The 14,463-nt window shown below is 44.2% G+C and overlaps 1 protein-coding gene across 4 annotated transcripts in view; it reads left to right on the top strand.

Moving 5' to 3' along the window:
• The window catches only part of eef2k (eukaryotic elongation factor 2 kinase), a 37,202-nt gene that overhangs the window by 8,118 nt on the left and 14,621 nt on the right, over nt 1-14,463 (top strand). For all 4 annotated transcript variants that reach the window (XM_033040596.1, XM_033040597.1, XM_033040598.1 and 1 more), the window contains 5 exons: nt 3,559-3,659; nt 7,686-7,746; nt 8,254-8,291; nt 10,829-11,000; nt 12,812-12,961. In XM_033040596.1, the coding sequence (XP_032896487.1) occupies nt 3,559-3,659; nt 7,686-7,746; nt 8,254-8,291; nt 10,829-11,000; nt 12,812-12,961 (522 nt within the window). The remainder of the gene's footprint in view (nt 1-3,558; nt 3,660-7,685; nt 7,747-8,253; nt 8,292-10,828; nt 11,001-12,811; nt 12,962-14,463) is intronic.

The raw sequence follows: 14,463 nt of genomic DNA, 5'->3' as shown, positions 1-14,463 counted from the left end.
CTCTTGCAGTTTTAACTCGTGCCATCCTTTTCCTTGCAGCTTTCTGGTCCTTCTGACGTTTGTTGTTATGCACCCACCCTCGCCACCCTTGTCTGTCTCGTTCTTTCCACAGTTACATACCCTGTGGGCCTGTCGATCTGGATCGAGACCTGCCTTGCCCTGCCTCGAGTGTCATTAAGCATCGTGCAGTATTGCAGAACTGGAGTATTAATCTAGGCTGGCTTCCAGTGCAGCACCAAGGTTTTGCATGGTCGACCAGGTTAATCCAAGGACACCTTCTCCCCACCAGCCTCTGTTAGGCATGAAAGATTACATGATTCATTTGAAGCATTGTAAATTTCTTCCGGTCAATAATCATCCCTCAATCAGCTGGTTATTTAGAAAGCACCAAGCATGATTTTTGCATTGCAACAATGACCCCATTGTATGTAAAGCACTTTGCCACACGTGAGCTTGTGACTGCTTTGACATTGGAATTACAATGTTGTACTGTATACAGCGTGATTGACCAGAGACACTCGTGCCTTGCTCCATTTCTACTTTGCCCTAACTTCTGGCAACTTCTGCTAACTCAGCCACCAACTGCACACGGTCTGCAGCTGAGTCTTTCAATCCACAGTCTCCACTCACGGTATTTCTGCAGAACACGATAATTTGATCTGCTGTTTTAATTTAGAATTGGCTGTTTAGTTCTTCACTGCACTACACATTAAATCTGAGCAGAATACATCAAGTTGCAACTGAAAGTTGATTAATTTTTTTAAAAACTAAAATATATATATTTTTAATTATAACTTGCCATGGAGTGGAGATGAGGAATATAAATTTCTATCCCAAAAAGTAAAAGCAAATGTTATTTTGTTGCCATTCGCATATTTACCTAATCACTTTGGATGGAGGTCCTTTCCAAAATTCATATTGACCATTGTCAGATTGACCTGAAGTACAGCCTGAATAAATATTATTGTCTCCAAATAAAGTCGCCACTTTAGATGCTAAAATTCATTGCTTTAGATATTAGAAACCCCATGTGCAAAATTTGTTAACTAGCCAATGTCTATTGACAATTGTAAGCTGAAAGATTTATGGCAATGTTTGTTTCCAAGCTGTTTTAAAGAAACAAAAGATCTAATGTTTGGTAAGTTCGGTCATGCCTGCTCAGTGAATGTAAATATTGCATCTGATGCAAGTGCGTGAATATTGCATGAAAACAAAACTAGAAGCTTGCTCACTGACCTTGATGGCATGAACGTTGATAATGGTCGTTGATAAATCGGGCTTATTGAAACATGGAGCTGCAGATCCAATCCAATCCAATCCAACTTTATTTGTTAAGCACTTTAAAACAACCAATGTTGAACAAAGTGCTGTACAGAAGAATAAACAAGACATCATAAACAGACAACATAACAGCTCACATGAGGCGCAAAAATTACATATGAAATACAACAATAAATTAAAAGACATAAAACATGAGTAAAAATAATAGCCACGCAATAAAAGCAATCAAAATAAGAAATTAAATCAAGTAAATAAAGTCGACATCTTACTGGGTATCAAAGGCCACGGAGAAGAGATGGGTTTTAAGAAGTGATTTAAAAACAGACAGAGAAGAGGCCTGTTTAATGTGGAGCGGCAGATCGTTCCATAATTTGGGTGCCGACACAGCAAAGGCACGGTCCCCTCTGAGCTTCAGCTTAGTTTTAGGCCCACTCAGGAGCAGCTGATTATCTGACCTGAGAGAGCGGGCGGGTGTATAAGGGTGTAGAAGCTCAGATAGATAGGGCGGGGCAAGACCATTCAGGGATTTAAAAGCAAATAAAAGAATTTAAAAATCGATCCTAAACTGAATAGGCAACCAGTGGAGTGAGGCTAAAATGTGCTCATGTGCTCATGTTTACGTGTGCCAGTTAAAAGACATACAGCTGCATTCTGTACCATCTGGAGACGGGCGATGGAGGACCCACTCACCCCCACATACAGTGCATTGCAGTAATCCAGCCGAGTGGTAACAAAGGCGTGGATTACCATCTCAGATGTTGGTTTACAAAAAAATACCCCAAATGCTGGACTAACTCAACAGGTTAGGCAGCATCTCTGGAGAACATGGAGGTTCGGGTCCTGACCCGCAACGTCACCTATCCATGTTCTCCAAAGATGCTGCCTAATCCACTGAGTTACTCCAGCACTTTGTGATTGAATGATGAGTACACTAACAGGATAAAGGACTAATTGTTTGGTAGAACAGAAACATGGGTTAATTTTCACTTCCAATTTAAATCTAGCCTCTGAGAAATGTCTGTGTGTTCACTGGACTATCTTTTAACATTTAGCTCACAGGGGCTCTACTTATTTTCAGTATTTACAAAAAAGAGCAACAGCAGAAATTCAGAGGCAATGCAATTTTCTAGACACTCTTAAACTAAAGGCATGCTTGAAAACACAAACAGAAATGCTGGAAGAGCTCAACTGTGGAATGAGAAACTTCTTTGTGTTTTGGGTCAGAACCAGGAGACGATTGGAGGGGGATGTCACTTTGGAAAAGGTGTAGAAACAAGGAACTGTAGATACAGGTTTAGCAAGGAAAGGCACAAAATGCTGGAAGAACTCAGCGGGTCAGGCAGCATTCCTGGAGATCATGGGTAGGTGATGTTTCTTCAGAAGGGTCCCAACCTGAAACATCACATCTATGACAAAGACTAAATAGTAGGTGAGGACTAGTTGTTAGTGAAGCATCTTAAATAAATTGACTTAAAATGGCCATGTGTGTGATTATGGGAACCGTTGAAAGAGAGGTTGACCTGAAGTTTCAACATTCATTTGGAGCGCTTAAATGGAAGAGAAGATGTCGTTCGTCTAGGTCGGAGTAGGAGTGGAGTTGAGGATTAAAGTGAACATGGAACGGGAAGCTCTGGATCATCCCTGCAGTCTTGATTTTCCATCCTGCTTTCTAATGTGATTTCCCAACTTCATTTTGGAGTCAGTTAAAATAATGTGCCCTTAGAATATTTTCAAATCCCACTCTGAGGCCAGGCCCTGAGCACGAATTGAAGCTCTTGTGTGGATCAGTGCTCTCATTCCGACTTTTAGTTTCGAGATAGAGCGTGGAAACAGGCCTGTTGGCCCACCGAGTCCGTGCTGACCAGCAATCTCCGTACACTTGTTCTATCCTACGCACTGGGGACTATTTACAGAAGCCAATTAACCTACAAACCTGCACTTCTTTGTAGTGGGAGGAAACCGGAGAAAATCTACGCGGTCACAGGGAGAACATACAAATTCCGTACAGACAGCACCTGGAGTCGGGATCGAGCCTGGGTCTCTGGCACTGTGAGGCAGCAACTCTACCGCTGTGCCGCTGTGCAAATCGGATATTGTGCATGTTGTGAATACTTGATAATTGATAGTCATGAAGGTGCATTCTACTTTCACTACTGTATTGTTATTGGCCCTGGGTGAGATCTGGTTTACAAATACAAACAAACAGTTATTTGTACAGAATACATTTTGTAAATGAAATTTTGGTGAGGAAACTGAGCTGTTCCATCTGTCCCACAGGATGCCTGGAAACATGCATTGGAAAAGGCCAAGCACATGCCTGATCCTTGGGCAGAGTTCCACCTGGAAGAGATTGAAACCGAGACGGCAACTCGTTACAGGTCAATCCCTCTTGTTGCTTTAATGCTATCTTTGTAATTGTTGAGAGTTTTTCAAAGGAAAAGAATGCCTTTGTATGTTAAGGTGATATTCTGTGAGAAAGCAATTTGATGCACAGTAAACATGATTTGAGTACAGCAGAAGGTAGACAAAAGTGCTGGAGAAACTATGCGGGTGAGGCAGCATCTATGGAGCGAAGGAAATGGGCAATGTTTCGGGCCGAAACCCTTCTTGAGAGTACAGCAGAGTTGGGATCTGTGAGTATCTCCAGGAAGTTTTCCAGTGTGTTTGTTCTAGAGCTGACTTGATGTCACAACACAAAGTAATTTATCAACCTGCTCCACTGAAATAAAACAACAACAGTATTGAACCATTTTCCTTTATGAAGGGCAAACTCTTTGTGTTTCCTTGCATCACTCAAAGTAAAGGAGGTTTAATGTTTAAGAAGGAACTGCAGATGCTTGAAAATCGAAGGTACACAAAAATGCTGAAGAAACTCAGCGGGTGCAGCAGCATCTATGGAGCGAAGGAGCTCCTTCGCTCCATAAATGCTGCTGCACCTGCTGAGTTTCTCCAGCATTTTTGTGTACCAAAGGAGGTTTAATGTATTAGTTTAAAAAAAGGACACACAATGCTGGAATAAACCTGCGTTTTGGGTCGGGACCATTCTTCAGACCAGTGTCCGAAGTTAATACCAGTTAATGTACTGGTATTGTTTGAGATCTCAAATTTCTCTGATCAAGGGGATCGGGACAGTCCAGTGACACAGCTGATAGAGCTGCTGTCTCGTAGTGCCAGAGACCCGGTTTTGATCCTGACATTGGGCGCTGTCTGTGTGGAGTTTGCACGTTCTCTTTGCGGCTGCGTGGGTTTTCTCCGGGTGCTCCGGTTTCCTCCCACATCCCAAAGACATGCAGCTTTATAGGTTAATTGACCTCTGTAAATTGCCCCTAGTGTGTAGGGAGTGGATGAGAAAGTGGGATAAAGAACTTGTGTGAATGGGACTAGGTAGGCCGAAGGGTCTGTTTCCTTGGTGTGTCTTAAGAGTCAAAGTTAAAATAAGTTGAGCCACAAGGTAGCCTGGTGAGTGAGCCCTGGGCTTGTTGCTGGCTCCCTGGTCAGAATAGTGGTTTGAGACTGATGGGTTTTGGCTGGTTAGAGCCAAATAACCTGGCTAAGTAGAGTTAACTCACCAGGCTGCATTGAGCTAACTAACTGGGCTAAATCGAGCTAACTAACCTGGCTAAGTAAAGATTACTAACCTGGCTAAGTAAAGTAACGCAAAGTAGAGCTAACTAACTGGGCTGACTAGACCTAACTAACTGGGCTGACTAGAGATCACAAATTGGGCTAACTACACTTTACCCAAACCTCTGGCAAGATGAAAGGTCTCTCGGGTTAGGGTGCCAGAAAAGTCCGTGTCAATAGAAACGGTACTTCTACATAAACCATAACCATGCCCAGATAATGGTAATCCAATTAATCCCCCACTCTGGAGACACAAGAGACTGCTGACGCTGTAATCGAGAGCAAGACACACGGTGGTGCGGCAGTAGAACTGCTGCCTTGTGGCGCCAGACCTGGGTTCGATCCTGACTTTGGGCGCTGTCTGCACGGAGATAGTGCGTTCTCCCAGTGACTGCGTGGGTTTTCTCCGGATTTCCTCCCTCACTCCAGACATACAGGTTTGTAGGCTAATTGGCTTTGGTAAAAATTGTAAATTGTCCCTAGTCTGTGTAGAATTGTGTTAGTGTGCGGCGATCGCTGGTCAACGTGGACTCGGTGGGCTGTATCACTAAACATGAACATCTGGAGGAACTCAGCAGGTCGAGCAGCTTCTGTGTGGGGGGGTGTGGGGGGGGGGGTGGAATTGTTAATGTTTCAAATCGTAACCGTCTAGTTGGCTTCTAATTCCACGCCGTGGTCTCTCCCTCCATTATCCCGTTGTATCTTTCCTTATTGGAAAACATGGAAATCTCAGTAGGCTAATGACTGAATCTGCTCCTCCCTGCCTTTTAAGCAGTCGTTTCCCAGTTAGAATGACTCGTTCTGTGAAATATTTCCTATCATTACTTGTCTTTCTTACCAAGTATTCAGATTACATGTTCTCTGATTACTGTCTCTCCTGCATTGGAAACTGTTTCTATGTATTTACTCTATCAAATGCCTTGTTAAATCTGCCCTCACTCTGCCCTTTTGTATCGAGAACATTTTATCGTTGATGTTCACATAGCAAATTCCCGAATCTCTTGAGACAAGTCCCTGTATGAGAATCCAATGAAGACTTTGAAAGACTTCAAGCACTTTCCAGGAATGTAACTGTGGGAAGAAGGGTCCCGATCTGAAACGTTGCCTATCCATGTCCTCCACAGATGCTGCCTGACCTGCTGAGTTATTCCGGCTCTTTGTGTTGTTTTTAGGAAACCTGCTGCAAGTCAGAATCAGTCTGAAGAAGGGCCCTGACCCAAAATGTCACCTATCCATGTCATCCAGAGGTGCTGCCTGATGTGCTGAGTTACTCCAGCACTTTGTGTCTTTGCTAAACCAGCATCTGCAGTTCTTTGTTTCTACATGTAGCTGCAAAACCATTGGAAGTATAGTAACTTGGAGATTTTTTAATTTCCTGCAATATTACTTTTTCTGCTGCGTTCGATCCGGTTTGGACCTCGCTGCTGAAAACTCCAGGGTGTGAGCAATACAGTCAGCAAGGGTCAGTAATGTTGGTCACATCCGGCAACGCTCTGGGAGTATATTATGTTGCTGATTTATGACTGGACCTGGCTCTTTGCCAGTTTAATCAAACTTGCAATGCCACAGCTTATGTTAAACCGGTTGGGAACTGAACAATCGTGTTTCTTCCTGCGCTGAGGTTAAAGCATTGAGTGGTTAAATTGTGTTATTGTTAGGAGGTAAGAATGATGGGATCCATTGCAGACTCACAACATTTTTTTCCCTGCAAAACCAAAAATAGAATTATTAGATTTGGCTGGAACTAGAAATCCCAGCTATTCTGATTGCAAAGTGATTTAGTCAAGTCAAGTCAATTTTATTTCTATAGCACATTTAAAAACGACTCTCGTTGACCAAAGTGCTTTATGTCAGTGCAGGTACTAACGTTCTACAAACAGTGGTACATAGATCTAACAATACATACATAATACATACATAATACATACATACAGCGCTCCCTGAGAGGACCTCAAGAAACGCTTGTGAGTAAAAATAAGTTTTAAATCTAGACTTAAAAGAGTTGAATTTAAGACATTTTTCTTCTGGGGAAAATTACAGCCTGCCAACCTGGTCTTCAAGTGAGCACTAATGATACCCCTTTGCTATTCCCCTCGGATCCCTGAAGCTTTGCTGCTGACTGCTGGGTATAGGGAGTAACGATGTTGCTGTAAAATCTTGTGGCAGGCTGCACTCTGTCCGGTAACATGGGGTTGGATGAGGGGATTGAGGCTGAGATGTTTCTGTGATGGGAGCTTGGTCTTGGACCAGCTGTGACTTGTCCAAACTAAGTTTGCTTGCATTCACCTGTATTTACCTATTACCTGCCACACTTTGCCCTCTCTTCTAGCTTCCTTCTCTCTTACCCTCCCCGCTACAATCAGTCTGAATAAGGGTCCCCTCCCGAAATGCCACCTATCCATGTTTTCCAAGGATGCTGCCTGACCTGCTGAGTTACACCAGCACTTTATGCCCTTTTTTTGCTTGCACTTGTTTATTTTCTCTTCTGCACTCAATGTATTTGTGTATGGACGTGTTTGCCTGGATAGCAGTGTGGTGGATTCCTGGAACACCCTGCTAAAGGTTGTGGTGGAAGAAGGGGTTCAACCCAAAACGTCACCTATCCATGTCCTCCACAGATGCTGCCTGACTGAGTTACTCCAACACTTTGTGTTCTAAGCTAGCTGTGGACTGTGATGATGGTGTGGAGTGGGTACATTTGTACGAAGCATGGGACAGATGGGTATGGAGAAATGATGTGGACTCTCGAGTAACCCCTTCTTGATCTCCTCCCTCAACAGGTACAATGCCATTTCAGGCAAATGGGTGGAAGATGAGGTACTCATAAAAATGGCTAAACAGGTAAGAATGGATTTGGGCTACTTTAGACAGCAGCTGCTATATCGGATCCACTTGTGCACCTCTAATCTCTTGGTGAATCGTCAAGAAACAGAAGTCCGGCCCATTGTGAGCTGGAAGTTAGGTGGCTGTTGTAAATGTTTGTTGAAATATCTCATCTCTCATTGAATCTGGTAAACACGAGAGTGCTGAACAACTCTCTGACTCTAAACAAGCATGTGATGGCTGGGGTCAGCATTGCCCCATGGTGTCCACTTCACTGGCTCCCTGAGCTGGTGAACAGATCTGCTGCCCTCTGAGGAAACCAATGCATTGCTGCAGCTGAGCCTTCTGCAGCTGTGTACACGCCAGTGGTGCAGAACAGTGGAACAGCGTAATCCTGCATCCAACTTCCTAAAGGAAAGTTAACTTCAGGAGAATTTCACTCGGGAAATGCCATGACAGTTTTAGTATTTCAAACTTGTTTGTAACGGTGAAATGTAAATTGAGAGATTGGTGTTTCCCTTTCAGCCCTTTGGCCGCGGTGCCATGCGGGAATGCTACAGAACGTAAGTTCTATTTTTATCGTTGCCTTTAATGTAGATCCGGGCGGGGAGAGGGCAGGGTGGCTGGGTGGGGATGTGAGCCTGGCTGTAACGCGTTGGAGGTGCATTTATCTGAATTGTGATCTGCAGCGCGACGGAGAGAAAATTAAAAGTGTCTTCCCTTCCCTTCCTCCTGAGCAGAATGCTAGTAATTGTGTATTGCAGAGAAGCCTCTGTAATGTTTTATAAAATCACCTTGACTTTGATTTCCCAAAGGTTTTGTATAGTTTATTTGTTCACATGATGCCCCACGAGACAGTGCAGTCCAGGGAACCGCACAGAGAGCAGTCGTGAGGTGGTAGATGATCAGGTTGTGAGTGGGGCCGCTGTAGTCAGCCTCATTGTCCCCGCTCGCACGGTGTGTGAGGTGCCGTACCTCTGCCTTGTGTTTGTCATCGACTGCCCCAAAAGGCAAAGGACAGCGAATTGGGAGCCCAAAGACCAAGTTGGTTAAGAACCAATTGTGGATGTAGTGGTGGGCGGCATAATGATGCAGCGGGTAGAGCTGCTGCTTCACAGCGCCAGAGACCCGGGATCGATCTTGACCTCGGGTGCTGTCTGTGTGGTGTTTGCACGTTCTCCCTGTGGGTTTCCTCCCTGTGCTCCGGTTTCCTCCCACATCCCAAAGACGTTCGGGTTTGTAGATAAATTGGCCTCTGGAAATTGCCCTTAGTGTGTAGGGAGTGGATGAGAAAGTGGGATAACTTAGAACTAGTGTGAACAGGTGATCGATGGTCAGTGTGGACTCAGTGGGCCGAAAGGCTTGTTTCAATGCTGTATCTCTAAATGAAAATATACTAGTTGCTGCCAATAGTTTTTAGAACAGTTTGTACAGTATCAGCTAGGGGGAAATCTGTCTGACCAGAAGAATTCTCCACTGGTCTCCCTCTGTCCTATTTCCCAGACCCTAACGTGTTTCTATTTTTAATTCTGTTTATTTTTAGTCGCCCAGTGCTTCCAAATTTATTTTGGGGTAATATTTGCGTGGGATGTAGCAGTATTGGGTTGAGTTAATGAGTTGAGTTGCTGACTCTCAGAAACTCTGCGGACATTAGGCAAGGCATCTTCCAGCTGTCAGCAGTCTACACGTACAGTTGGAGGTCGTCCAGAGTTACTAAAGCAGCAGAAGTACATGCGCTACTACAGAATTCTCAGACCAAAGCCTCTGTGTGTGTGTGTGTGTGTGTGTTTATTTCAGCATGTGTCCCATAGGAAGTACCGATGCAACTTTAATAGAATTTTAAAAAAATACACCAAATGCTGGCGCAACTCATTGGGTCAGGCAGCATCCCTGGAGAACATGGATACCTAACCATATTCTTTAGAGATGCTGCCAGACTCACTGAGTTGTTCCAGCACTTTGTCTTTTTTAAAAAATTATAAACCAGCATCTGCAGTTCCTTGCATCTCCTTTTATATAATTTATCTTTTTAAATGAGTTGGACACAAAGTGCTGGAGTAACTAAGCGTGTCAGGCAGCATCCCTCGAGAACATGGACAGGTTACATTTCTGGGCGGAATCCTTCTTCAGACTTCAAACTTTTAAATGAGTTGTGTTATATGATGCGGAGCAGCAATCTCATTCTTGATGTCTAGTTGGGGTTCGATGACACTGAAGTGGGAGAAGTTTGAATATCTTCATTCAATACGTGAACTAGAGTGTTGTACTAGGGATATTTCTGTATGGTGCAGCAGGGCAGGGTCTCATTGACACACTGTGGCACTTCCTCATTGACTGCTTGGACCGGATACGGGAAAGGGATTTTCACCCGTGAACTTGTACTGTCATGAGCAGTTGAGCAGTCCAGCTGGGGTGGAATTGGGAATGAGATGGGCGGGCCTTGGAGGGGGAGTGTTGAAGGGGTGAGGGGGGTATAATCTGCCCCTGAGGGACAGGACATTTGGGATAATTGAGGGGAGGAAATGTATGTTCTGTTGAGGATTTCTGTGGATGTGAAATTTCTTGCTAATGAGGGAGTGCAGCGTAGGATCACAAGGTTAATTCCCGGGATGGCGGGACTGTCATATGTTGATAGAATGGAGCGGCTGGGCTTGTGTACTCTGGAATTTAGAAGGATGAGAGGGTATCTCATTGAAACATATAAGATTATTAAGGGTTTGGACTCACTAGAGGCAGGAAACATTTTCCCGATGTTGGGAACTAGGGGCCACAGTTTAAGAATAAGGGGATAGAATAAGGAAAAACTTTTTCAGACAGAGGGTTGTGAATCTGTGGAATTCTCTGCCTCAAAAGGCAGTGGAGGCCAATTCTCTGGATACTTTCAAGAGAGAGTTAGATAGAGCTCTTAAAGATAGCGGAGTCAGGGGATATGGGGAGAAGGCAGGAACGGGGTACTGGTTGTGGATGATCAGCCATGATCACAGTGAATGGCGGTGCTGGCTCGATGGGCCGAATGGCCTCCTCCTGCGCCTATTGTCTATTGTTTGCCGATTAGTTGCCAAAGATGCCACATTCTGTTCATTTATATTTTACTCAATAGGAAGAAACTTTCCAACTTTGCACGTCATCAGCAGTGGAAATCGGCCTCCAATTACGTCGCAAAGCGCTACATCGACTCGGTGGAACGAGAGGTGTACTTTGAGGATGTGCGGCTTCAAATGGATGCCAAGCTGTGGGGAGAGGAGTACAACAGACACAAGCCTCCGAAGCAGGTGGGATGGTCAGTGGGACAGCAGGTCACAGGGTTGAGGTGCATGGGGAGCAGCCGGACACGTTCAACTTGGCGAGTCTAATTATTTTGTAATTTAGAGATGCAGCATGGAAACAGGGCCCGAGTCCACGCTGACCATCGAGCTCCTGCTCACACTGTTCTGTATTACTCCACTTTCTCATCCACTCCCTACACACTAGGGGCAATTTACAGAAGCCAATAAACCTGCAAACCTGCAGGTCTTTGGGATGTGGGAGGAAACCGGAACACCTGAAGGAAACACGCAGTCTTAAGAACGGGTAAACACCACACAGGCAACACCTGTAGTCAGGATCGAACCTGGAACTCTGGCACTGTAAAGCAGCAGCTGCACCACTGTGCTGCCTAATTCATCACCCAATTTTGACTAATATGGACTTCGGTTCCATCTACCCACCAGGGTTCCAGTGCCTTTGAAACCCCTAACTCAAAAAAGCACTTGCTTGCTCATTCAAAAACCAGCATCTGCAGTTCCTTGTACGTCAATCTTGGTCATTCAGTTTTCTGCAGTTATTTTGGTATTGAGTGGTAAAGTGTCTGCAGGTATGTTAGTCCATTGTAGACATTAATGGATCCATAAAGAAGAATTAGAACCCTGTAATCTCATTGGAAATGCCAAATAAAATCATGAACTGTAATTATATTTAGCAGGTTATGGCCTTAAAGTGTGTATTTTATTGAGCTTTGCATCTGTTTTTGAACTGACAGCTACAGCTGGAGTGCAGGGTAATGATCGCCCCGGGATTATTGACTCGCATGTCAGTGTAACTTAAACTAGCAATTATTTGCTGATTGATACACAAGTTGAAGTTGTCCTGTTCTGCTGAAGAGAAATCTGGGGATCGGGGCTGTTACAAGGGTCAGCTGTTTGACCGCTTGCGCAGGAAGGGCAACTATTAGCAAACTCGTGCAGGTATAAAATTACCATTTACAATCTGGCCAGTTCAGGGTAGTTTGTGCGATTTGCATTGCACGTTTTAGATATTAAAATGTATTTGTTTTTATAGTTGGGTAAAAGGTCATTTCAGAACTGCCCACTTTCTCCACCTCCCACATGACAGTTTACACTCCCCCTTCTTTTGGTTTGGAGCAGGCGTTTGCCAAGGTAGTGGGAGTGCTTTTTGTGATGGTTCAGGTTAAGACACTTCTTCAGACTGAGTGCTGGTAAATGGGGTGAGTATCGATGGGCACAAAATGCTGGAATAACTCAGCGGGTCAGGCAGCATCTGTAGACAAAAAGAAACGGGTGACATTTCGCATCGGAGCCCTTCTTCAAACTTTAGGTCTTCTGGGTAAACCAGCATCTGCAATTCCTTCCTACACATTTGAGTCTAGATATGTGCTGGCATGGGCTTCTCAGCTCCCAATGGCTCGACGATCATCTCTGCTAAGCATGTGAGTCACCCAGAACAGCATGGACAAGGTGGGCCGAAGGGCCTGTGCTGGGTGACTCTGCCCCTAAATGATGAGGAAGGATTGATTGGTAGTCTGTCAACATTGTCTTCCGCAGGAAAGGGGTACTGAAGGCTGTCCATTGAAATGTTTGTTAGCATGCAAGTAATACAATAGCAACATTTAACAGACATTTGGACAGGTACGTGGATAGGAAAGATTTAGAGAGATGCAGTAAATGCAGGCAGGTGGGGCGAGAGTAGATGGGGCATCTTGGTCAGCACGGGCAAGTTGGGTTGAAGGGCCTGTTTCTGTGCGGTATGACTCTGACTCCAATCACCCTTGAAGTTGACACTCTGCCATTTCTGTCCTTGATCTCAGGTTGACATCATGCAGATGTGTATTTTGGAGATGAAGAACAGGCCAGGGCAGCCTCTGTACCACCTGGAGCACTACATAGAGGGTAAATACATCAAATACAACTCCAACTCTGGCTTCGTGAGGGATGAAAACTTCCGCCTCACTCCACAGGTGAGCAATGGCTGGGCCTGCCCCGTTAAACCCTCGCAGAGAGGCTGCTCCTGCCCCGTTAAACCCTCGCAGAGAGGCTGCTCCTGCCAGCTACAACCTCGTGCACCTCGCCTCTCCCTCCCCTTCCTCTTCCCCAAGGGGGGGTGATGAGTAGAACCACACCTCCGTCAAATGTCTCAAACATTTTAAAAAGCATCTAATGGAGCTGTACACGATTGTGAGGGGAATAGATAAGTTAAATGCACAGAGTCTGTTACCCAGGTAAGGGTGGGGTTGAATAGACCCATTGGTGAGGCCGCACTTGGAGTATTGTGTTCAGTTTTGGTCATCCTACTATAGGAAGATGTCGTGAAGCTGGAAAGAGTACAGAGAAAATTTACAAATTCGTAGCCGATCACTCTGTCGACGAACAGATGCCTGTTAACCTGATGTTAACTCCACAATCACTCTCAGCACTCTCGATACCGCCTGTGAAGTGCTGGTTGCTGGAGCGAGCCGGATACTGAAATAGTTTGGTGATTAAAGCAAGCTTATCTAGTGTTGCATCATTATTTATCTAGCTTGTTGTTTTGACTGTATACTTGTGTGAAAGCAGCCACCAGGCTATTAAACACTACGCAACACCAACGTCAACAACTATGGACTGTGTCTTGCATTGTAAAACTAAATTTGTTTTTTACACTTTTATGGTTACTTAGTATTATGGTTATTAATGGTATTTTTGAATAATGGTTCAATGATACTTTATTGTCATGTACCTAGGTACAGTGAAATTCTTTTAGCATCCAATTCAGTAATCTTGCTTTAAATAGGCACAAACATACTTCAGTACAATAGTGTATATAATCTGTCGTGCTGAAGATAGGAGTAACTCTGCAGGTCAGGCAGCATCCCTGGAGAAAATAAATAGGTGACGTTTCGGATTGAGATCCTTCTTCAGACCTATTGTGCTGTTGCATTTGCGGGCCTGTAAGCTGCAGCAAATAAGAACGCCTTTACTCCATTGTCACATGACAATTAAACACTCAAATAAACAATTAGACTTGAAACAAAATTATATTTGCTGTTTTCTGGGTTAACAGCAGCTTCTGAAATGTACTGTGAAAGGATTTACTGTGATGTATTTGGTCGATGGTACTCGGCACAATCCAGTGTATCATTGGTGGCAAGAGGCACTCTTTGCTGTACCAGGTCCAACAAGTTATTTTATTTACTGAGACTAAAGTTCAGCATTGGAGTTTCCCAGTCCAAGCAAGGGATAAATATTCCACCACATGCCAGCTGGTTTATTGGTTTATGATTATTATTGTCATGTGCACTCAGATAAACTTTGTTTTGTAAAAAACAAAGTCAAATCCTACTTTACAATAGTACAATCTTTGCACAAGTAAACAGAGTGCAAAGGGAAAAATACCAGAGTACAGAATGTAGTGCTGCAGTGTAATAGTGCTATAGCTCTGGAGGAAATGCAGATTTTCAAAAAAGTGCGAGGTTGACTATGA

The sequence above is a fragment of the Amblyraja radiata genome, chromosome 22 (genome assembly GCF_010909765.2).
Source record: "Amblyraja radiata isolate CabotCenter1 chromosome 22, sAmbRad1.1.pri, whole genome shotgun sequence".
Lineage (NCBI taxonomy): Eukaryota > Metazoa > Chordata > Chondrichthyes > Rajiformes > Rajidae > Amblyraja > Amblyraja radiata.
Note: the sequence above shows the minus strand (reverse complement) of the source record. Positions and strands in the feature narration are given on the sequence as shown.